Below are 24,948 nucleotides of genomic sequence, written 5' to 3'. Positions count from 1 at the left end.
CTTTCCTGGGAAAGTCACATTTCCAACCTTGCCTCAAAAGCCAGTCGCCGACTGGGAATCCTCCGTCGTGCAAAGTCCTTCCTCGGCCCTCTTGAGCTCCTGACTACTTACAAAGCTTTTGTCCGTAGCCTGATGGAGTACTGCTCTCCCCTCTGGGCTGGTGCTCCTGCCTCCCACCTTTCTCGACTTCACGCTGTCGAAACCAGGGCTTTTAAGATCATTGGCATCTCCCGCAATGAAGCTGAGTCTTTGGGCCTCTCACTCAATCACCGCAGGTTGGTCGGTGGTCTTTCTGTCTTCTACCGACTCCTCTCCAGCCTTGCCCCCCTGCTCTCTCTGCGATTTGTCCCAACCACATTTCCACAGGGCGCCCAAGGTCCGCCAACAACCCCCTTCTGGTAAAACTACCAAAATCACGAATCACTGCTCATCTTCACTCTTTCATTCCTCTTTTTTCCCGCCTTTGGAATAAACTTCCTCACTCTATTCTTTCCCATTCTTCCCTCCAGGCTTTCAAAACAGCTGTTCACCACCACCTCTTATCTTCCCCCATCCAAATCCTCGATCTTTTCTACCCCCGATAATCCACCCAAGCCCACTTCCTTCAATTCTCCTGCTTTCCTTCCTGAAAGTCCCTGTAATGTCCATCTTCTCTTCGCCATGTTCCCCGTCCCATCCCCATCCCTCTCCCTTCCACAGTTCACCTAATGTGTCTGTTCCCCACTGTTTTGTCCCTTCCACTCCCGCCCCTCTTGTCTCATGCCTCCTTGCTGTGAGTTGTGTGTTCGCTCTCATACGAGCCTCGACCAAGGTATACAAAAAAAAAAAAAAAAAATAAAAAAAAAAAAAAAGGGGTGACGCTGCTCTCAGGCCCTGCAAGGAACACCTCAATAAGCAATACCTTCTTCTCTTTTTTTTTCACTGAAATATATCTGGTCACAACGCTTTGTTAGTCTTCAGAAGACATACTTCTATGTCTTCAGCGATTACTTTTGGTTCATGTTCCCAAATTTTCTAGAACTGGGACATCAACGTTTTTGCAGATGGGCCACGGATTAAATTATAAACTCTGTTGTATCAATGTGTGTCGAGCTGTTCTGACATGAGTTTGTTTTGTGTGTGTGTGTTCAGTCAGTAAGCATAACATATCATTCTCTTCACTAACCCCACCTTCACCCCTCACCTTTCTCTCTTCTTTTTTTAATACTCATATATATATATATATATATATATATATATATATATATATATATATATATATATATATATATATATATATATATATCTCTCTCTCTCTCTCTCTCTCTCTCTCTCTCTCTCTCTCTCTCTCTCTCTCTCTCTCTCTCTCTCTCTCTCTCTCTCTCTCTCTCTCTCTCTCTCTCTCTCTCTCTCTCTCTCTCTCTCTCTCTCTCTCTCTCTCTCTCTCTCTCTCTCTCTCTCACACACACACACACACACACACACACACACACACACACACACACACACACACACACACACACACACACACACACACACACACACACACACACACACACACACACACACACACACACACACACACCTCCCTCCAGTAAAGCAACTTCACCAAATGTATAGCAACGTTTGGTGAGGCAGAGCTCTCCCCACCTGGTTACAGACTGGTTTTGTCAGAGACTGAGCAGAGTCTACCAGTCTGTAACCATTTTGGTCTGGTATGCCAATCGAATGGATCGTTCCTCGACGCGACACGCATTAATCCATAGCGGCAACTTCATAAGAATTAACCAGATTTATTTGGGAACATCAGAGATCACAACACAAGCAATAAACACGACAATGGTTTATTAACAATCAACCCGTTCTTAACTAGGGAACCACAGTCTAAAGGTTTTGAGGGGATCACTACTGAAATATGCCTTATACAACACGTGCAGACAAAGCAGACAGAGTACTTGGTGATGGCTCAGGGACGAGAGGAAGCATCCAAAAAGCACGAATGTCGCTCGTAACAAACAAGCGGGTGTCCACGGGTTCAAACTCCCAGCTCGAACGCGCCGTGCGGCAAGAAATGGCGGCGCAGCACGTTTCCTGCTTTAATCACCACATGCGCATGTTCTCCTCAGCGCGTTCCGGCTCCGCACAACGTCGACGATGCGAGACCGCCAATCTCTCTCTCGGTTATGTGTGAGTTGTCCACGGGTTCGAACTCCCAGCTCAAACGCGCCGTACGGCAAGAAATGGCGGCGCAGCACGTTTCCTGCTTTAGTCACCGCGTGCGCACGTTCTCCGCAGCGCGTTCCAGCTCCGCGCAACGTCGACGATGCGAGACCGCCGATCTCAGCATACAAATCCAGGCCTGGCCTGTCCTCCAGACAAGGCCCAAGTCAAGGTCCGAGTTCCACAGGCAGATCAACAACGTGTCGAGCCGTGAGGTGAGCAGGGACCGTCAGATGCTCCGGCGGAACCTCTCCTGCTTCCCTCCTCAAAGCCCGACTCCCGCTTCGTCCTCTCAGTTCCTCTATTGCCTTCCAAACTGAGAACTCCTTTTCGGCGCTCGTGGCCTCCAAAACCCAAGCACCCTCGAGACCGACGCTCGTCCAAACTCCAAAACTGAACCTGTCCACGAGGTCCCTTTGTTCCTCTCCCTTCCTTTTCTCGCTTCTCTCGGAGACTCCCGACAAAAAGCTCCGCCCCTTCGTGTCACCTCCTGTCCAGGATACACCCCTCAGCTGACTGGGAGGGGCCTATTGTCCGTAGAGGGGAGGAAGAAGATCGAGCCCCTGTTTCACCACCGTATGAACATAAATACAGTCTTTTACACCTCTCGTCACACATTTATCGTACACTTTACCAAACAACCTATCTATACATGAATTTAATGGGGGAACTGAGCTAATCCTATACTTAGTAGTCCCATAAGGGCCATTTCCATAACAATATACAGTACATACATCTATATATATTGTTACGGTTGTGGAAATTCGCAAACCACCATTCAGGTCCCGTAGGTGAGATATCTCTGTAAGTACATGTGTAGTTAGCCCCAAACCCGTTGTTTCGAGGGAATAAATGTGATTCATTCGGGCTGCAACGCTTTGAGATCGCCGTTTTTATGTTCTATCTTTATTTTGAACCAACCACGCTCCAACCATCACACAACAACAACAACGCCAACAGCCACGATCTTTACCTTCACAACTCGCTCCCGCAAACATCGCATCACCGCCATTCCAAACAGCACCATGGCCATAAACCACCACCATAAACCCTCCACCACCTTCACCTCTCTCCTTCTGCGGCCATTCTCGCACCACCTGTGAGCACCGAGCGTCGGGCTGTCCTGGGCTCGTACAAGACAAGCGCCGAGCCGCGAGTGCAAAATGCAGCCTTTCCGAGGAGAATTTGGATCAGGAATGCTACACGCCCACTTCTGATCCATCCAATCAGCAAGCGTGGGGCAGTTTGGCCCCGCCTCCAGGCACGTCTGTGTGGAATCGAGATATGCAAATTCTGGGATCAGGGGAGATTCACGCCCCTTTTTCTCCGTCCAATGGGCGAGTGTGGCTCTGCCCCCAAGCTCGTCCTGATCCGGAAATTTGCATATGGGTTCTCCTGCCGGCCTATAAAGCGCCGAGCGCAAGGCGAATTTGGGCAGAGTCAGTTTGGAAGAGCGGAGTGGAGTCGGGAGGCGAGGGCGTCCCGGTGGTTTTCGGCAGTCGGCTGAGGAGAATTGGGGGAAGAGTCCGAGGAGCTCGGGTCCGAGGCAAGGAAGACGGCGGTCGGCGACGAGGTCGCGGTGGAATCGCTCGTCACGGGACCCAAGCAAGCCAGCTATACTCTTTCCCCAGAGCATCAGCAATTCCCCCCCCTTTTTCCCCCACACTGAGAGAGTGCGAAAAGGGGGCCCCGTTCCCACCCCACTCCAAGCGGTGCCAACGAAACTCGCGAAGGAGCACGAAGACGGGGCACCGCCGCGCTGCCACATTTGCGGCTCATCACGAAGACGCGGGTAGGACCCACCCGGTCTCGCGGACCTGACCGCTCCTTCAGGTCCCGCACAAATATTGGCCCACAGGCCCGGTCTGCCCCCTTGTCTTTGAGGGTGGCCTTTTCTTTTGCTTTTGAGTAAATGTGTGTCGGCGCCGTCTGTGAAGTAAAACTGTTTAAGTGTTGCCGTGTGCTCGCGTAGTCGGTAGTATCTCTGCGTCATTGTTTCTTTTGTAGCATTTGATATATGTGCATTCTGTTTGGCTGTATATGTGTGCTCTCCGTGTGCCACGGAATAAATGTGCATCATCTTGAACTGTTTTCCCGTTTCGCTTCGTCTTTTCTTTAATTGAATCTCCATCTTGCTTCACGTAAAGGGTTGGTAGTGGACTTAATACGCCCGATAATTAATCGGAACTGTCGAGGCCGACGATAACACCGCTCGGTTATCCCGATAGTACGGAACGGGTCGCTTAAGTGGCCCGTGTCCGAAGTCGACCTGCGGCGAGGTGCGATCGCCCGGTCTACCCTCCGTGTGGGTACTTAGGTAGGTCGAATTTGACGAACAACCCTATCCCACGCGGGTGGCCGATTGGCACGATCGTGGTGAGGCCGAAAGGCCCACCCGTGACTAGCTCCCGCGTTAGTCTGAGAGGGTCACGACAGAATTGTCCGTCCGGTGGGCGACGTGCCGCGATTCGAGTCACATGGCCGTTCGCACGCCAGCGGGCGCGAATTCGCAACAATATTTATATATATATATATATATATATATATATATATATATATATATATATATATATATTTATATATCCATACATATATATGTACGTAGGCCATGAATTGTATTAACAGGAACTTATAGGAAAAAAACAACTCTCAGTCTCATCTACGGATATTTGTCGTATTTCCTCCATTTCTTGAGTCAGATTTTCATTCAGGACGAGAACAATTATGGTTAACCATTTCGAAATTGCCACTCTTTTGTTTCAATGCTGAGAATTGTGTTTAAAAGACTAGTCGAATTACAGATTTCATACGAATAATGGCAGGTTAAAGGTGCCCGGCGAGCAGAACTAAGTCGGTGTAAACACAAAGCAGCACATGCGCAAAAGGCCTCATTTAACATTCATGCGTCATTTTGAAAGTCGTGTATTGCAATTGTTAAGAGATCATTTTGGTTGAAATGTGGGACTGTGATGGTGCTATCATTTGTTTGAATGCTTTGATCACACGTGACAAAAACAACTCGGGGTTGTTTTTGAAAAAAAACAAACAAAAAAAAACAACTCGAGGACCAATCAATCATATTGGTGCAAAAAAGACGAAGTCCAAACAACACAATGTTTCACACAAAAAGGAATGAACATGGTTCATGTGTTATCAGACTGAAGAAATGATTATGTAATCAAATAAATAATTAAATCAAACTATTTTGATTTCTTAGTTTCCAACATCTCTTTTTGGAGTTGGATCCATAAAGGACCATTGGATAAGGTCAATGGTGAGGTGTATTTGCAATGGTAACATTTCATAGCCAAGTAAAACCACAAACAATCATCAAACAAGTAAAGCCGATTTTCATAGCATTGGATCAGGTGATGTACATGCCCAATAGATTGGAATGTTTGTCGGTATGTCAGAAAAGTTTGCAGCCAGTAAATGGAGAAAGCGTAGGTACAATGTTGAAATGTATATCTAGCAATTAAAGAGTAGTTGGTTGGGTATAAGATGGAAATTCATATTTAGTAAACACATAGGTGATGTTCATACTTCATAGACATCGAGTTGATCTAGACTTCAGGTAGAGAGAGACAGACAGAGACAGAGACAGGGACAGAGACAGAGACAGAGATACACTGTCTGTGGCAACAGCAATACATGCTAGCTTGGCATTGGTTGCAAACTTGCTGGAGCCTTGCAGATATCCTGCATGACAGTTGATGGCTTTAGAGGCTTGAAATTAGGAGCCACCTGAGGCAGACCCTGTGCTGCCAGCTTTTCCTTGTAGGCACGTAAAAGATCATTATGAGCCTGTTGGAGGAGAGAGGGATGGGGGAGAGAGTCAGGGCTTAAATGAGATATGGATAATATTTTAATTAATGGCTGGGTTAACATTTTGCTGCATTGGCAGAATTCTCTGTTTATACATTCTCCTACATTGTCTAAAGCTCAAGGTAAAGCTTGAATTGGATGTCATATTATTAGCAGTGAAAAAAAATTCCAGATGAAGCATAGCCAGGAACCAACAGACTCGCCAGCCATCATAGGTGAGAGTCTGACCAAAATGTAAGGCTGCTTGGGTGCATTATGTTGACTCAGAGAATCACCAGCAAACTCCAGATATGTTGGCTTCCCAGCAGGGATGGAAAATATGGTTTACATAGAGCCTCTCATGCATCTCCAGACTGTGACCTTGATATATGTTGACTCAACTACCATTGGCCATGTCCCACACTTATGACTTTCCCTTTTCTCAACCCTACTGTCTGTTTCTTTTTTCTCTACCTCCTTACCCACCTTCCCCTCCCCTCAGATATATGTCAGTATAACACGATGAGTACACTATGGGTGGTGCTCTGATACAACCTGATAAATTACTTTGGCTTATTGTTACATGTTGCAGAGTTATTAATGAAATATTGTGTAAAATCTGCAACATATGGAATGATAGTGTAGTATTAAAAAGGGATGCATTTCCTACTGCTACACATTTAACTCGCTCTAAATGTACGTATTATAAAAAAAGACAACAACAACAAGTAATAAATGTTTTGGAAAATATCAGAATAAATAACTAACAAAATTAATTAAAAAACCAGGAGGTCGAACCTTGGTGAGCAAAAAAACCCCATTCTTTTTACTTTTATAACTTGTATTAAGAGGCAACATTGGGGGAGGGGGGGTGGACTTTGATTTTTATTTTTCAACATGAATATATTTTTTTCTGTTTTATAATTTGTTTACATTTTTATTTGATAATGATAAGTGAATAAATTAAGAGAGGAAGGTAAGCAGACAAGCCGGTAGGCGGACATGGGTAGTCAATCAAGTCGAATTTAGTTGTTTTTCAGCCGTTACTAGCCAACAAAAGCGTCCATAGCAACGGTTCTTTCTCACACATACAGTAACTAGGACATACCATTAACCTACCATATCAGTTTCATGTATATCTGACTCAAAGTCTCTGAGATATAACGAACTTCGTTTCTTTTATTGTTTTCGACCAGGGTTCATTCAAAGTCTATCTTCTCCAACAGTTTTCATAGGATCCGGCTGCAAATTTTGGATAATATGGCTGAATGTACTGCCCACAGTTACTTGTGGCCCGATTTTTGATTTTCGAAAAAATTAATTTTTGAGATTTTTTTGAAAATTTCAAAGGTCCGTTGCTCGGCAACGGATGGGTCCATAGCAACGGTTCTCATTTGCACACAACGAGGTCATGGTGTGAACCTACCAACCAAATTTCATCGAAATCGCCATTGCATTAACGGAGCACTGGACCGAAAAGACATACATACAAGACGATAGGCGGACATGGGTAGTCGACAACCCAATAGAACCTGACGTGATGGGCCCGTTCGATGGGGAATGACGTGAGGATTAAGCACAAGAAAATTCATGATTCTAGCTTCAAGGGTTAATGCTGCAGATATTTTTTCGTTAAAATACCCCCACATTTGGAGGTTTTTCGGCCGTTGCTAGGCAACGGAGGGGTCCGTAGCAACAGCTCTTTCACACAAAACTAGGACATACCATGAACCTACCATACCAGTTTCATGTAAATCTGACTCATAGTCTCTGAGATATAACGAACTTCGTTTTTTTTTTGTTTGTTTTCGACCAGGGTTCATTTAGTCTATCTCCTCCGACAGTTTTCATATAATAGGATCCGGCTGGAAATTTTTGACAATATGGCTGAATGTACTGCCCACAGTCGCTCGTGGCCCGATTTTTGATTTCCGAAAAAATTTTTTTTTATGATTTTTCAAAAATTTCAAAGTCCCGTTGTTTGGCAACGTTGGTGTCCATAGCAATGGTTCTCATTTGCACACAACTAGGTCATGGTATGAACCTACCAACCAAGTTTCATCGAAATCGCCATTGTATTAACGGAGCACTGGACCGAACAGAGGGACAAACAGACAGACAGACAGACAAACATATCGACGGAAAAACTGATATAATAAGGGTAGAACAAATTTCCCAATTAAAAAAAATAAAAATTTCGACTGGATCGACTTCCCAACAAACATATCGACGGAAATACTGATAAAAAGGGTCGAACAAATTTCCAAAAAATATTTAAAAAAAAAAATTTTTTTTTCGACTATCGACTACCCAACAAACATATCGACAGAAACACTGAAAAGGGTAGAAAGAAAAAAAAATCTCAAAAATTTTTTTTCTCGACTAGATCGACTACCCAACAGACAAACATATCGACGGAAATACTGACAATGAGGGTAGAAAAAAATCTCAATTTTTTTTTCGACGAGATAGACTACCCAAAAATGTAGACAGAATTGGGGGAAGGAAACAGCAATGTGGAAGACAAACTATTGTTGCGGTTCTGTAAACCGCATCCCTCCAACACCAATAGCAGCCAACATACAGTGGTCCCCAGTCAGTTATTTCATTAATGTACGTTCAGATAGTTCCTTCCTTCTTGTCTGGTGTGTCGAACGGGACAGTGCGTTGTGCAAATCTCTTAGCTAGGTCTGATTAAATCTCTGAACTCATACCTATTCATTATTTTTCTATATTCCTGAGGTAAATCCAAGCAAGGGGTCCTCGTGTGAGCCAGCAAGCGCTACGCTCGGACACCCATCGATAAAAACCACGGCCACGTGCCTTCCCATAAGAATGCGTCCTCGCAGAAGAAATAAGAATAAAACACCAACCGCTCATGCTGCACGGAGTGCGTGCCCCCACAGCAACGACTGTGCTGTATCACATGATTGGGTTTTCGTATATCACGACTCGGCCGCTAGGGGTGGCAGTGATGTACATCCGGACGTGCAATAAAGCGGAGTTACTGCTAACACTCTCGCTCTCCATGTTCCGCTGCGCCTCGGACACCACAATTGGCTGACGAGGATGTTGAGTGGACGAGTCACGGCGCATGGACAGGTGCCCGTTTTCGTCGGAGATGACTTCGAATTGTTTTCAGAACAGTTGGGGTGCTATTTCCACGCGAATGATGTGGTCGACGAGAGCAAACAGAAGTCGATCTTGATCGTCTCGCTATCAACGGGACATTATCGGCTGCTGAGTGATTTGGTGGCGCCGGACAAGCCCAGTGGGGACGCGCTGTCGTTTCAGGACATTGTGAGGAAGATGAAAGCACACATGGCGCCGGAGAAGTCATTACAGCTGGCTCAATACCAGTTCGATCGCCTCACGAAAGGTACAGGGGAGTGCGTCGCTGATTTCGTGGTGCGAGTGAAGCATTCTTCCGTGGCCTGCAAGTTCACGGCAGAGGAGCGTCCAGCTCGGCTCAGAGATCGTTTTATTTCTGGTTTACAAGATGCGAAAATGGTTTCGGCGATTCTACGGCTGAAGGGTGGAGCCATTACATTCACCTCAGTGGTCGACACTGCTACAGCTGTCGAGCATACTCTCGGAGATATTCGGGCCATCACCGGCCACAGCATGCCGGACTGCCCGGGGGCCCACGCGATGTCGCGAGCGCCCCGGGACGCACGCACGACCTTCGGTGCGGGCCTGGGCCAGACATCGTCGCGCGGCCGCACGAGCGGCGACGTGACCCCGCGGACGTGTTTGGGATGCGGAGGTCGACACCTGCGGCGTGTGTGCCCGTATAAAGACACCGTGTATTTACATTGTCGCAAGGTGGGTCATCTGAAGCGTGTGTGCCGAGGGGCATTGGCCTCCGTTACGGTCATGGACGGCGATGTGCGAGGCGACCCGGGGCGGAACCGGCAGCCGTTGATGAGCCTGTTTTCAATTGGCCCTGCGGCAGCGCGCCCGATGATGGTGGAAATCGAAGTGAACAACACGCCGATCACATTTCAGGTCGATACGGGAGTGGCGGTGTCGATCATCGGCGAACAGACCGCGCGTAGACTCAACGACCTGAAGCTTATCAGATCCGGCCTCACACTGTTCACGTACACCCGCGAGAAGATAACACCAGTCGGGATGGCAGATGTGTCTGTGCGGTACCAAGGCCAGGTCGCCGCGCTTCCGTTGTACGTCATGCAGGGGAGGGTCCGTCTCTCCGAGGCCAAGACTGGCTAACCCGCATCAGGCTAGATTGGGCCGCCGTTCACCTTGTGCAACCCGTGCCGAGCTGGTGGGAGGATCAGTTGGAGAAGATTCTTCAAAGACATCAAGGTTTGTTTTGCGACGACCATGGGAAACTCAAGGGCGTGGAGGCAAAGCTCTTCCTGAAGGAGGGGGTGGTTCCTCGTTTTTGTAAACCACGACCAGTGCCGTATGCCCTGCGGGACAAGGTCAAGGGTGAACTGAATAGGTTGGAGGCCTGTGGAGTGATCGAACGGGTGTCGTACTCAGATTGGGCCACCCCGGTCATCACGGTGCTGAAGCGGAATGGAGACGTCCAATTGTGCGGGGACTTCAAGTCCATGGTTAACCCGGGGCTCAGCATGGAGCAATTTCCACTGCTGTCAATCGATGAAATATATGCACGATTGGCGGGGAGTCAATACTTCACGAAGCTTGATCTGCGTGATGGATATTTTCACCTGCCGATGGATCCCGGGAGTAGCGACCTTTTGACAATCAACACGTGTCAAGGGCTCGATCAATATACCCGGCTCTGTTTTGGGATTGCTTCGGCCCCGGCCTTGTGGCAGAAAGCCATGGATCAGGTTTGCATTGGCCTGCCTGCTCAAACCTACCTGGACGATGTGCTCATTGCGGGGAAAACAGCGGACGAGCATCTTGCGAACATTGCCCAAGTGCTGACGAAGCTAGAAGCGTGCGGCCTGCGCTTGAACAGGGACAAGTGCGCGTTCTTCAAGCAGCGCTTGGAATACCTCGGGCACATAATCACGCCGGAGGGGCTGTTGAAAGGCCCTCGGAAGGTGGAGGGGATTCAGCACATGCCACCGCCTCGCGACAGGACGCAGCTGCGCTCGTTCATTGGTATGGCACAGTATTACCAAAGGTTCGTGCGCGGGTTCAGCTCACAGCTTGCGCCGTTAGCGCGGTTGCTCAGGAAGGACGAGCGCTGGGCCTGGGGGCCTGCACACCAGGCGGCGTTCGACCGCGTCAAGCGGCTGCTCACAGAGGATACGGTCCTCGTACGCTACAAGCCTGCGCTTCCGCTCTTATTGGCATGCGACAGCTCTGCATATTGCATCGGGGCAGTGCTGTCCCACAGGATGGACGATGGTTCCGAGCGGCCTGTTTGTTTTGCATCCCAGACCCTGTCCGCAGCAGAGCGGGAATATGCCCAGATCGAGCGCGAGGCTCTCAGCCTCGGCTGGGTTGTGCGGAGGTTTCATCAATACCTGCTGGGGTGGCATTTCACTTTGCAGACGGATCACAAACCACTTCAATTCATCCTGAGACCCGACCGTGGGGTACCGGTGGTAGCGGCGGCGCGAATACAACAGTGGTGTCTATTTCTTGCTGCTTACGATTACGATATTCAGTTCCGAAGCACCGAAAAGCATGCTAACTGCGACGGGCTCTCGCGCTTGCCTTGCGTGGAGGGTGCAGCTGCATCTGAGTCAGCCGACCGGGTTGATGTGTTCGTGCTGTGCCAGGTCCAAAGTGGGCCGATCACGGCCAAACAGGTCGCGGTGGAATCGGCTCATGATACAGTGCTCGCCCGTGTCGTTCAGGCGATTTCTACGGGGAATTGGAGCGATCTACCTTCAACACCGGCATTTCAGCCTTTCGCGTCGCGCGCATCGGAGCTGTCGTTGGTCCAACGGTGCGTTATGTGGGGAATGAGGGCGGTGATTCCACCGAAGTTCAGGCAGCAGTGTTTGGAAGAACTGCATGTCAGTCACCTTGGCGTCGTGAAGACCAAGAGTCTTGCTCGTAGCCTGTTGTGGTGGCAGGTTAAGCTGTTGACTTTGAGCTGTTGGTTAAGCATTGCACCACGTGTCAAACAGATGCTGATAACCCGTGTCGAGCTTCGGGACTATGGCCAACCCCAGCCAGGCCTGGTAGAGGGTCCATGTGCATTTTGCGGGGCCGGTTAATGGCAAAATGTTTTTGATTGTGATCGATGCATTCTCTAAATGGCCGGAGGTTGTAGTAATGCAGCATACATCAGCAAACATTTCAGTAGAAAAACTGCGGACGATCTTTGCTAATAATGGATTACCCGAGATTCTGGTCTCTGATAACGGTCCGCAGTTCATCGCAGGTGTATTTGATGAGTTTATGCGTCAAAATGGTATTCGACATCTAAGGTCCGCACCGTATCATCCTGCGACGAATGGGCAGGCAGAGTCGTTTGTTAAAATGTTGAAACGGGTTTTGCGCAGGGCGGGAGGGGGGGGTGGGGTGTTGCACCTGTGCAGGCGGTGGTCGATGTCTTTTTGCTCCAATACAGGAATGCTATTCATCCTGCCACGGGCGATTCTCCTGCCATTCGTCTCATGCCTTTGCGGTCCAGACTAGATTTGCTGCGACCTGGAGGGTCGGTGAGTGGGGTGGTGTCGCCCCCGACGCTGCTGCGCGGTTTTGATGTGGGACAGCGGGTAATGGTGCGCAATTATTTCCACGGTTCGAAATGGGTGCCGGCTGTGGTATCTGTGATACTGGGGCCGGCGAATTAAATGGTGCGGACTGATGGTAGGGAGGTGTGGAAGCGGCATGTGGACCAAATGCATGATCGCTGTTCAGCGTCACCCCCCCCCCCCGTGCCGAGCGATGTGGGACCCCCTCCTGTGTTGTCGCCGTGGCCAGGCGTTGTATCGCCAGGGCCGGAAGTGCCGACGCCCGTGGGGTGTTCGCCTGATTCAGTCCGGCCCGAGGACGACGAGCAAGCTTGTCGACCGGGGGTGGTTGTTGTTGCGGATCGGGCAAGTCCGGCGAGGGTGTCACCTCGACCTAGCCGGGAGGCGTCTGAGCCTGGGCCGTCTGGCGTCGCTGCCCGCCCAAGGCGGGTCAGGAAACGGCCGCGGTACTTGGAGGATTTTGAATGTTGATTGGTTTCGTTTGGTCATGTTATAATTGTCATTTCATCATTTGAATTGTCATTTTACGAGGGGAGGAGTGTGCTGTATCACGTGATTGGGTTTTCGTACATCATGACTCGCCCGCTCGGGGTGGCAGTGCTGTACATCCGGACGCGCAATAAAGCGGAGTTACTGCTAACACTCTCGCTCTCCATGTTCCGCTGCACTTCGGACACCACAACGACCACCCACTCACTGTTCAGGTGACTGGAAGAGTAACCAACATGACCACGTCGCTGCAGGAATGCCGTGCCGAGACCAGAAGAATAACCAACCTAACGGCGCACTGCAGGAATGCCGCGCTGAGGAAGAAGATGGAGCAGCACACCAAGTGCTAACAAATTACAGTATGCATGCGGCACACTCTTCTTCAATCCGAATCTCCATCTAATAATTATATCCAATCCTTTCCCTCAATTCCCTGACACAGATCAGGGCTGCCACCGTGCACACGACACTTTGATTGTCAGCTTTGATAAATGGTCACGCACTTAATGGCGGCGGACCCACTTGCAGTCCCGGGATAATTTATTGTCGCACACGGAGCAGGGCACGAGTGGCACACATCATATTTGGGTCTGCGCATGTGTTACCACAGCATGTTACCGTCGGTCTTCACTGGCCACCGCGGCCGCAGGTGCCCCCCGCGGACGGCGAACGTCCTCTCGCCTTTCCACCCGGCGAGGCTGCAGCCAGGCAGAGGCGCGCTATACGGCTCGGGCCGCATGGCTTACAGACAGGCAGCGCATTGACCGACGCTGACCGCCGGTCACCGTGGGTGGCCCGGGAGTTCGGTGCAGGGCGATTCATGTCACGGTGCTCGGAGCAAGACGATTCCGCAGCTTGGAACCATCTGACTGGAAGTAAAGTGAAGCCACTTCCGGTCATGGCGGCCGGCCCATGTGCTGGCTGGGGCCCAACCGGAGCACCCGATTCGGGTGACGACACATCGCTTCGGGTCGTCACCCCCACCCGCACCACGGGGTCGATAAAAGGACGGGTCGCGGGCTGTCCGTCGTCATCGTCTTTCCAGGGTCGTTTATGCTCACTGTTCCTGTCTGCTCATTCCTGTCGGCTCATCCTGGGCTGGTGGTCGTCTTTCCTGCGCTGCGTTCCCGTCTGCTGGTGGATTTCAGTTCCAGCTCCAGCAACAAGATCCAGTTCGAGTTCGAGTTTGAGTGCCAGTTCCTGTCGTCGTTCCTGCCCATCGTTCCTGTCGGCTCATTCTGTCTGGCTTGGGATCGACAGTCCACCCATTCGCCTGCTGGCCCCGCCCTTCTTTACCAATTCGCCTGCTGACTCCGCCTTCTTCACGGTCTCGTCGCCGGGCCCACTCGCTTCTGACTCCGCCCAAAGTCCGTCCTTCACACCTGTTGGGCGCGCCATTCTTTGGATCGATGTTTGGCTGCTCAAAGTGTCACGAAGAGGGAGATGTTGCGCCAGCTGTCAGGGAGGTGTCGCTCAGCAGAGCATCCCCCCCAAAACATATTGGTGGCGCGGTCGGGCAATCGTGCAAGGTATTGAGAGACCGTTAGCCTCATCTCCTCTCCTCTTTTTCTCTTCATTAACTCCTCTTCATCGGGATGTGCGTGTGTGTGTGTGTGTGCGCGTGTGTAATGGTGCCTCTGTCCTCGCTCAAGTTAAGATTGTACAAGAATTATACCGGATAACTCTGCTCTGTCTGCTTTGGTAAGTTGCTTGATTATTGTTGCACCACAATTTTCTTCCTTTCTCTGCTCACATACAACAATAAAAGCTATTAGTCGTGCCACATATCTTTCCTTGCCTGCCTGTTAATAAATCCGTTGTAGAAATGTTCCCAGATCGTTTTTGTCTTCTTTCATAGATCCAGCATGGTCCGTATCCTAAGGCCGAAGTCACATTTGGCACGGCGGCCGTAGGGTCTACAAAATCTACGGCCACTAGCAATTATAGGGCGGCCACAGTATTTCCACTGTCACACAATGTAGCAGTCACATGTTTTCATTTTTTGGGTAGCCGCACGGCGTATTTAGAAATTGTGGAGACCGAAAACGTGGGGGTGCTGTACGGTCTTTGATTTGATGTCGCACGTTGACCTTAGAGCGTCCCTGCAACGGCCATAGAATTTTCAAGGCAGACGCAAGGTAGCCTCAAGGTGCCCGCAAGGCGACCGCAGGGGGGCCCTAAGGCGAACGTGTGGCCAGACGGATGGTAACGAGTGGGTATATATACCAGTTCTTTTTTTACTGAAATAAAAATACAACAGTTTGGAATATACCTGTATATATAACTGAATATACCAGTTCGGAGTACCATGGTGCCCCCAGAATCCGAACGCCCCATTGTTTGAACAAATTGGAATCCGAACAATTTTTTCGAGAAAATTTTGCCCTCAAAACCGAACAAATTTTCAAAAACTGAACACAACGTGACATTCATGTTTGTTCACGCGTGTCTCCCCCGCCTGCTCGATCCGCATCGTCGCGCTTTGTTCATTCAGTTCGTCGGTAGAAGTACTCGTGAAAGCATCTCTCGTGTGTCAATCGCTACTTTACCTCGTGTTTTCACCTTGATTTGTGCTGGGTTTTTTTGCTCATCTTGTGTTTTAATTAATAACAAAAAAGCAATCCGATCACGTGGTGTGATGGACTGTCGGGCAAGGATATAATTTCACAGAAAAACCGGTTGTAATTTGGAATATCCATGATTACCTCAGCCCGATGCGTTTGATGAAAGTGATTGTGGTTCTGGGGGCATCATGTTTGATGAGCTGCCCTGGGGGCAGCGCTCTCGCAGAGTGTGCGAGCGATCGGAACCCAGGCCGGAGCACGAGCCTGTGTGGACCTTTGTATGTGGTGATTGTACCAGTTTACATACAATACACCACCACCGAAGGTCATTTACTCATCTTATTTTACCTTAAACATGGGTAATTTCAGTTGAAAGTGTCTTGAAAGTGGGTTTTCTTGGGGTCCAGGAACGGATTAATTCACTTTCCATTATTTCTTATTGGGAAAATAGTTTTGGAATCCGAACTTTTTGCAATCCGAACAGCCTCCTGGAACGAAATAAATTGGGATTTTCGGGGCACCACTGTATAGGCAAACACCTATACTCCGATCTCCAGCGGTAGCGCACGGTCGATGCAGACTGCCACGGAGGCCGTACGTAGGATGCATGGCGGGAGTAGGGGAACCGTGCGTCGACCCTGCATTGCCCGCAGGTAGTCACACAGACCGCAAGGCCACCGTACGTTGAACACAGGGACGCCTTAGGACTACCCTACGGCGACCGTGGAAATAGTGCGCCACCGTAATTTTTTGGGGGTTGGCAAAATTATTTTTTCATTGATAAGAGCCTACGGCAGCCACACGAATAACGTAAGCCCACCGTACGGTCGACGTGGAACACATCTACGTCACAGCTTGGCTTGTCGAATTGCTAAGGCCAACGAAGAAATGAAAAAAGTTATAACTCCGCGCTATAATTCCACGGCGACCCCTATGGCCTGTAAAAGATAGCCATACGGGCCACCCCGAGGCCACCTCAGAAACTCTGCGGCCGCCGCACGTTTATGTCAATTCAGGGGGGGTACAGCCGCCGTATCCTAGCCATAGAGCAAATGTGACTTAGGCCTAACCAAGCCGGGACTTTATTCCCAACGATCCGTACCTTTTCGCTGGTACGTCCTTGGCAGTGTCGCTCGGCTGCATCTGATCCGGTAAAGTAATCCAGTTAGGCAAGGCGTACCGAGGGTGTGTCCGCCGGTAATTAGGTCACGTGATTAATTAGGTAACACGATTAACCCATAGACGGAGGACCCTAGGTCACGTAGTTGAGTTATTGGCATTCACGGTCGGTTAGCGATGGCCTGCAATTCCGGGGAGTCTGGTGGGATCCCGAGATAGTGGTCTACCCCCCCCCCCCAGTGGTCTACTCACCCGACCCCCGGCCCACAACACTAGTAACACAATACAATACAGGAGTTTCAAAATGATGTAATCTGCAGCAGAATGCTTGGCACGCATGCACAGAAACCCCCTATCAAAGTCATTTCAAAATGACTTGATCATGTTTTGGAGGAAAGACGGGGATGAGAGTGGGAGGTGTATGGGCTGTGAGTGCCACGATACATTTTTTTGGGGTTCCGGGACCACAACATAAATGATACAACATTTTTGCATCTATTGGTAAAAGGAGAAGTGTGTGTGTGTGTGTGTGTGTGTGTGTGTGTGTGTGTGTGTGTGTGTGTGTGTGTGTGTGTGTGTGTGTGTGTGTGTGTGTGTGTGTGTGTGTGTGTGTGTGTGTGTGATATCCACTGCCACCACTTGATAATTGTATAAATTATGCAACATTGTATAACTCTTCCATATATGTGGTGACTTCAATTGTCATCATGCCAGATGGCTGGGTATTGGTACCTCTCTCACCTGCCATGGCACTTCAGCAAAAGCTTTCTGCGACTCATTAGTGAAGGAGCTATTTCCCATATAGGCCTTAAAATAAGGTCTTGCTCAACCCACACCACATACAAGGTCTGAATGCATATTATGTTAGGGCAACCTCTCCTGAGCAGTTTTAGGGTGGGTGTCACTTCAAATTGTGGTATAGCATTTTTTCTACAGGCCATTTTGTATGGTGGGGGTCAAATAAAGTTATTTTTCCATCAATGGGAGAATGTGATCCATGGTGGGTTGCTTTAGTCGATTGTATCTTTTGAACTGGTTCATTCCAATTATTATACAATGCATGGATATAAAGAGAAGAGATTGGTGCATACATATAAATTACGCTCAGTGAAGTATCAGTCAAAATTCATATGTAGAATCCCATAACGCAACAAACATGTAGTAGAATTCACCTGGCAAATCGAAAAAGCGTGTTTGTGGTTTTGTATTTCTCTGTTTGCTGAATGTCTATTGAATGCATAATGTTTGTGCCGTTCTCTGTACAAAATGTATTATTTGTGATCTTGAGACAGTTTGCCTGTTAAATATATGTAGCTCGACCGCGTTGGCAAAGAACGTATCCTAAATCATCTATGGTTTGCACATGTACCATTTTGATGAGTAATGACTTTCTGCTGATTGTTATTGGTTCACGAAAAAAATAAGTGACCACTATATTCGTTATTGTTGTGCGTCTGTCTGTCTGTCTGTCTCTCTGTCTGTCTGTCCCGAGCATAGCTCCGTGGGTTTTGATCCGATCCTGACAATTTTGGTGGGAGGTTTATATCATGATCTAGTTGTGTTTTCCTGAAAATGGGCGTGGTGCGCCCATTATGGGCGGAGCCACGCCCAAAAAACATGTGTTTTTAGGGGGTAGCCGATTTCAATTTGCATCTTCTCCGAGGGGGTTTGTTGAATCTGACAGGGGTTTCGGTATTTGGTTAGCCCAATGGCACCTGCATAGCCCCAGGAAGCTCGATTTTTCATTTTCGTCCCAAGGTCAAGGTCACAAGGTCATGAACTTAGAAAATTGCGAATTTTGACATAAAAAAATTTCTTCTCCGAGGGGTTTGTCGAATCTGGCAGGGGTTTCGGTATTTGGTTAGCCCAATGGCACCTGCATAGCCCTACAGAGCTCGATTTTTCATTTTCGTCCCAAGGTCAAGGCCACAAGGTCATGAACTAAGAAAATTGCGAATTGTGTTTTTAGGGAGTAGCCCATTTCAATTTGCATCTTCTCCTCGGGGGTTTGTCGGATCTGGCAGGGGTTTCGGTATTTGGTTAGCACAATGGCACCTGCATAGCCCCACGGAGCTCGATTTTTCATTTTTGTCCCAAGGTCAAGGTCACAAGGTCACGAACTTCGAAAATTTCGAATTTTGACATAAAAATCATACGACCGCCCAAACTTTGAGAGCTCGGATGACAATATTTTTTATGCATAATCTTGAGGTCATTCCCCACCTAAAGTCTTGAAACCATTTTGCTCTATCTTGAACACCTTGCCCGTGGCGCCCCCTTCAAGTTTGTTTTTTATGCTGATTTCATCAAAGTATGGATAATCCGATGAGTGTGAAATGCCATATAGCCTATATGACGTTATATTGTTCCTGGAATGTTCCAGAGGAAGTTTTGCACCAAAGGTCATAATCCTTGACCTTTGACCTTTAAAGGTCACAAAGGTCAAATTTTCAAAGTTGTGGGAATCGAACCGGGTTTTCGACCTTCGACGAACTAACTCCAATAAGCTATAGCACGTATCCTGTTTCCTTATTTTAATGTCCACAACATTGTATTGTGACCTTTAAAGGTTATGCAAAGTTCAAATTTTGAAAGTTGTTGAACGAAACCGGGTTTTCGACATTTTGCAGCTAATAACCTGTCACTCGTACCACATCATGTTGATCATTTTTATAACTTGGTCAAACATTATCACATTGTCTCATCCTTGACTTCTGAAACAATCTACTTCGTCAAATACCGCTCGTGAACCATCGTCGTCTTCAGACTTGTAATAACATTTATTTTCGTTTCAGGTAGATGAACAGTTCCAAAAGTACCTGGACGTTCATCTTAAAGTATCTTGACCTGTTACTAATTTGTCTTCAGGGCTACAGACTGCAGCCTGTGAGGGATTAAACCTCGTATGATTTTGTAGATTTGATGGAGACATGGATGATGATACCAGCAGTGCTTGCGCGCTTCCTGTTTTGCCACCACGAAAACCGAGAAAGAGAACAAACTATGACAAATGTTTACTCCGTTAAGAAGATTCACAGGATGTTCTTCGAAAGGGACAGAGCACTTCCATAGAGAGGCTCGTTTCTGCACTGCAGTGCAGGCAAGATGAGCATTATGGGCGACTGCTTCCAGATTTACAGAGACTCCAGACCATGGATGTATTCTGGCATTCAAATTGCTACAAGTCCTGCACGAGCAAACACAATCTCGATATTACTGCGAAGAGAAGAGGACCATCTCTGTCGCCGTCTGAAGTTTCGGGATCGGATACGATGGACGCAGATCAGCTAGGGAGACGGTCCAGATCACAGTCGAGTCTTGCAGACTCGTCAAAGTGCATGTTCTGCAAGAATAGGTCCCACAAAAAAGTGATGGAAATTCTGAATGCGAGCACATTTGAAGTGTCAATCTATCGAGGATTCTGCTGAAGCTTTAGGTGATGAAGATATGTTGCATATAATCTGTGGAGTAAACGGTGACCTTGTGGCAGCTGAAGCAAAATATCACAAAGTATACTTTTCAAAGTACACCAGTAAGTCAAACATAAAACATCGCACTTTTAAGGCCAGCGAAAATGAAGAGCAATACACCAGCGCTTTCTGGGACCTAATTGATGGCCTTAAAACAGATTTGAAGCATGGCAAGGCATACGATATGCGCAATCTTCTCGAAAAATATCAACGTCTTCTAGTAACACACGGTGTTGACCACGAAAAGGCCATCAAATACACAAAGCAGCATTTGAAGCTCAGATTGATGAGGCATTTTGGCGATGAGGTGGTATTCCACCAGCCCCGAATTAGAGAGCAATCAGAACTGATGCATACAAGCTCAATATCACTGCAAGATGTTCTGAATGCAGCCTTCAAAAAAACATTTGAGCCCCATGAAGACGAAGATTTTTCTGCTGATGAACAAGTTTTGCATCAAACAGAACGCACTAAACTTCTGTATCATACTGCGATGCTGATCAGAGGGGATATTGCTGAGTGCAATGGTATTCCTGTCAAGCCTCTGAACACGGACGATCTGAGACTCATCACAGCGAAATCACTTATACCAGACAGTGTATACTGGTTCTTACGCTGGGTAATTTCGGCTGATGATGGTGACAATGCTGGGAACTTTCCGGCAGAATGCAAGAATCGATCAGACGAGAGGAAGGTCATCATGGTGGCGCAAGATCTACTTCATTGCTCGTCGCATGCACGAGTTAAGACTCCAAAGCACACCAGTCTTGCCATGGTAGTTTGTCACATAACTGGTTCAAAGGAACTGATAACATTGCTTAACCGAATGGGCCACTGTTCGTCCTACGATGAGATAGAGGCTATTGACACCGGACTGGCAAAGGAGATTCTGGCTAAAACAGAAGAAATGGGAGTTGTCATTCCATCGAACATCTGTTCTGGTGTCTTCATCCAGATGGCTGGTGACAATAATGACATTAATGAGGAGGTAATTCAACCTTTATGGATGGAGAAAGACCCAGCACCAAAAGGTCTTGCAGAACATAGCACTTGCCATTAGTCCATGAGCCAGGTGAAAAGTAGGTATCAAGCGACTGAATAAACGCCGTTTTGATTTTTGGGTAGCTTGACATCTCAGATGTCAGAAAATGTCAAGCGGACGTTTCATTTCAGTAGCTGAATTACCCCTACGGTGTCCATTTTCAAAAATGGCCGCCATTCCCTCCGACGAAACTGGGGAAGATAACTAAAATGTCATAACTCATCATTGGAATGGATTAAACCCTTTTATTTGGGATCATTTTGCTGGAAGTTACATACAAATTCCTCTCATGCATAATAAAAGTTATTTCTACATGTCGTTTTCTGTAAAAAAAAAAAAAAATGACAAATATATCCGAAAAATGAGGTATTTTGGCCAAGTTTTCGTGAAACATTCTTGAAAATACTTATAACGACCCATGAATTGAAAGTTTGACCAAAAGCCCACTGTAGTGTGAAGTTAGCATCTATCTTGATTCTAGAAAGTTGGTTATAATGCTTTAGGAAGGCCTGTGGCAATAAACAGAGTCTTCTCAAATCACGAATCACTATCATCCTCGCTGTCATCTACGTCTTGCGTGAAATCATCTTCATCCTCATCCTCTTTCCAATTAGCACACTCCTTTAACTTGCAAGCCGGTGTGCACAATAAACCATTGTCGATGCATGAACATGTGCCTTTCTTGCACGCTCGGGAGCAATCACAAGACAACAAAGACAGGACAACATCTGGTGCAGGTCGGATGGTAAGCCATTGAATTGCTACATCCCCTTCAGTGACGGTCCAACCATGTCCATCAGTTGGCTTTGGAACATCCGGCTTGTTCTCCAGACTTCTTCTCCATATGGAAGCCTGATCATTAGCCCTTCTAGTGTGCTTATACAACGCATCTCAACAAGGTGGCAATTGTCCTGTTGTCACTTCACCCCGTTTGGACCTGAACAGTTCATATCTGAGTGAATTGACTTCTTTGATCTCTGTATTCGATGAATAGATTTTGCATGTGTATGCCTGAACAAGAGCAAATGTTTCATCACTGAGCTCCCAGTCTTTACCAATGTCAGAGAACACTCTCTAACAGCTTTCATCTTTCCGAATATTGTTCAACGTCTTTACTTTTCCTTGTCCTGCAAATGCACTGACTGTATCGCAGCCCGTCCAGGAATGCAGTCCGATCAGAGCATTACACACATCCTTCCCAAGAATTGTTCCGAGGCGGTTGATTTCAATAATGTGAATTTGGTTCTTTTTTTCCTCGTCTCAGCAGTACCCTTGTTCCCAATTCAAGATGAAATCCAAGGAGCACTCGGACATAAGTGTCCTCTGATATAACCATCACTTTCGAAAAAGAAGAAGCAGCATGTCTGCAGTGTAGAATCAGCCTAGTATCAGCTTCTTCCTGACTACACTCAAGTTCGGAAACCTCCTCTACCCGGTCACTTTCCATCCTTACACATTTTTCGCCTGATGCGACGAAAAGTTCTGTGTCTAAGAGTTTGTTTTGTCATGATGGATCCTTCAAACGACTTGACAAGTATTCGATGAAATTATTTTTACTCTCCCCACTTTACAACAGCCTTTTCCAATTATTTTATCCTGTGGCCCGCCCGGATCTCTTTGAAGACTATGCCTTCAGCAGAGCCTCGGTTCATCCGCTCCGCATTTTTTATCGAACTGTCCTTGTAAGTATCAAACACAACATCAATTCTGCTGCTTCCCTTCCCCTCGTTGAGTACATAGTTCAAGATCCTCTGTGACATTTCAGCAAATGTGTGATTGTCCCCATTCATTTTCTGAACTAAGCCCATGCCATCAATTATCATGGTCGTTCGATCTGATGGTGGATCAACCTTCGCTGCCTCTTTCTCAATATGATTCCCAAGCCGAGCTTTGTCGGTCTTTTTTAATGTGCCATCCCCATTAGCCAATGACCATGGTTTTGGTCCTAGAGGATACGAAAGAACGTCCCTCATATCCAGCTTTCTGTTTTCAGAAATAAGGATCATTTTACCAAAGAGCCGGTTGTCTGCTTTCAGGACTACCTCTTTGTCTCGTGTTTTCACAGTTGTTACTTTCTGTAGGTCAGCAAATGTTTTCAGCTTCAGTCTCTTTATAGGTTCATAGAAACCTTCTCCACTTTCCAATTTCAAAGTAAACCACATAAACGCCTCCTCCCCCTTCTCCTGTGCGCTGAGCAAGTCCTTGCAGACATCGGGTGGAGCGATGAGCCCAGTAGAAATGCTCACCAGATTGGAATATCCCTCGTCAAATGGATTCATCCAGTTACTCTCCAGCATTTCCTGCACAGCCTTTACATCCGCTTCATCTTTACTGATGTGAGATCTCTGCAGATCCTGATGTCCTGAGGAACTTTGGATGAAAATTAGTTCCCTGAGTTGACGTAAGGCTTCTGCCCTATGCTCTGCAGTGAGGTAGTACCGAGACAAGGTCTCATGCTTCATGCTAAACCCTCTGGTTTCACCTGAAGTTTGTGTATCTTTATTTACAGTTTTCTCAAGGGTTTGGTTTACAGCAATTTTCCCGAATGGGTTTCCACTGCTGCGCTGAACAGAAAACCCCCCCATTGAGAAAATGTTGGTGAAGATCAGGGCAAACAGAATTGAGCATCATCATCTGACCGTAGTGAACTGGAAGATAGCGTGAGTAATTGGTTTTGTCCATTGCAAAACACCATGGAATCATCTTCCGAATACATGCTAGGTGAAGATACTAATCGCCTTCACGATCGGCTCTGATCAGACCAAGTAATATTTCCACCAGATCAATGTACGTCATCCAGAATGCGGAAACAGGACCTCTATCATTACGCAGAACACCCAAGTATACCTCAAAAAGTTGAAGTATCCTTTGGCAAGACATGTCTTGCTCAAGTGATTCAAGTGTAACAGAGCACTTATTTTCGTGGAGATCAGCCACAGATCGAAAGGTTTCATCAAGCGTGTGAAGATCATCATGGTGGCTGTTGTCTAACCACTCTAAAAACCCTGACCAAACCTGTCGCATCATCCCTTCATAAACGATTTTATGAAGACGCACAGCTCGGTTGTATTGCTGACCCAATAAGACTTCTCAATTGACCCTTCTGCTATTATCCCAGATTCAACCGGTAGATCACACAGTCCAGCAGATCCAAACAGCTTTCCAGATGGGGGGTTGATGGGAAGTAAAAGATGATACCAACTTGTGAAAAACTTTGGGATCATGTAATGAACATAACAGATAAGATAAATGAAAATCAATGAGAATCTTCTCCCTTATCCCAGTGAAGGAAATGTACAGTTATGTCAAACAATTCGTTTTGCTGTGTTTCCACATGGTGGCAGCACGGTGAATTAAGAACTACAGGGGGGTCCCAGAAAGAACTCTGAATTTTCAAAACAGACAATAGGAAATCTATGGTTCTTCTTGTGACTAACTGATGACTACTTTTATACCTGTGGGATTATTCTTTGTCATTTCCCGACTCGGAGTACGCGTGCAATTACTTATTCACAGGGTATTAAAAAAAAATTACCCCCGTGTGGGGGTAACGGTCATCTCTATAGTACCACAACTTCTCAATGTTCAGTTCAGGTAACCGCGAA

The 24,948-nt window shown here is 47.4% G+C and overlaps 1 protein-coding gene across 5 annotated transcripts in view; it reads right to left on the bottom strand.

The window, feature by feature from the left end:
- Positions 1-1,756: 1,756 nt before the first annotated feature.
- DRC4 (dynein regulatory complex subunit 4) overlaps positions 1,757-24,948 on the bottom strand; it is a 126,421-nt gene continuing 103,229 nt past the window's right edge. For all 5 annotated transcript variants that reach the window (XM_085892659.1, XM_085892661.1, XM_085892660.1 and 2 more), the window contains one exon: positions 1,757-6,003. In XM_085892659.1, the coding sequence (XP_085748785.1) occupies positions 5,854-6,003 (150 nt within the window). In that variant the 3' untranslated portion in view covers positions 1,757-5,853. The remainder of the gene's footprint in view (positions 6,004-24,948) is intronic.

The sequence above is a fragment of the Eptatretus burgeri genome, chromosome 8, assembly GCF_056783735.1.
Source record: "Eptatretus burgeri isolate ZD-2024b chromosome 8, Ebu_testis_v1, whole genome shotgun sequence".
Taxonomy (NCBI): Eukaryota; Metazoa; Chordata; class Myxini; order Myxiniformes; family Myxinidae; genus Eptatretus; species Eptatretus burgeri.
This window is presented reverse-complemented; position numbering and strand designations above follow the sequence as displayed.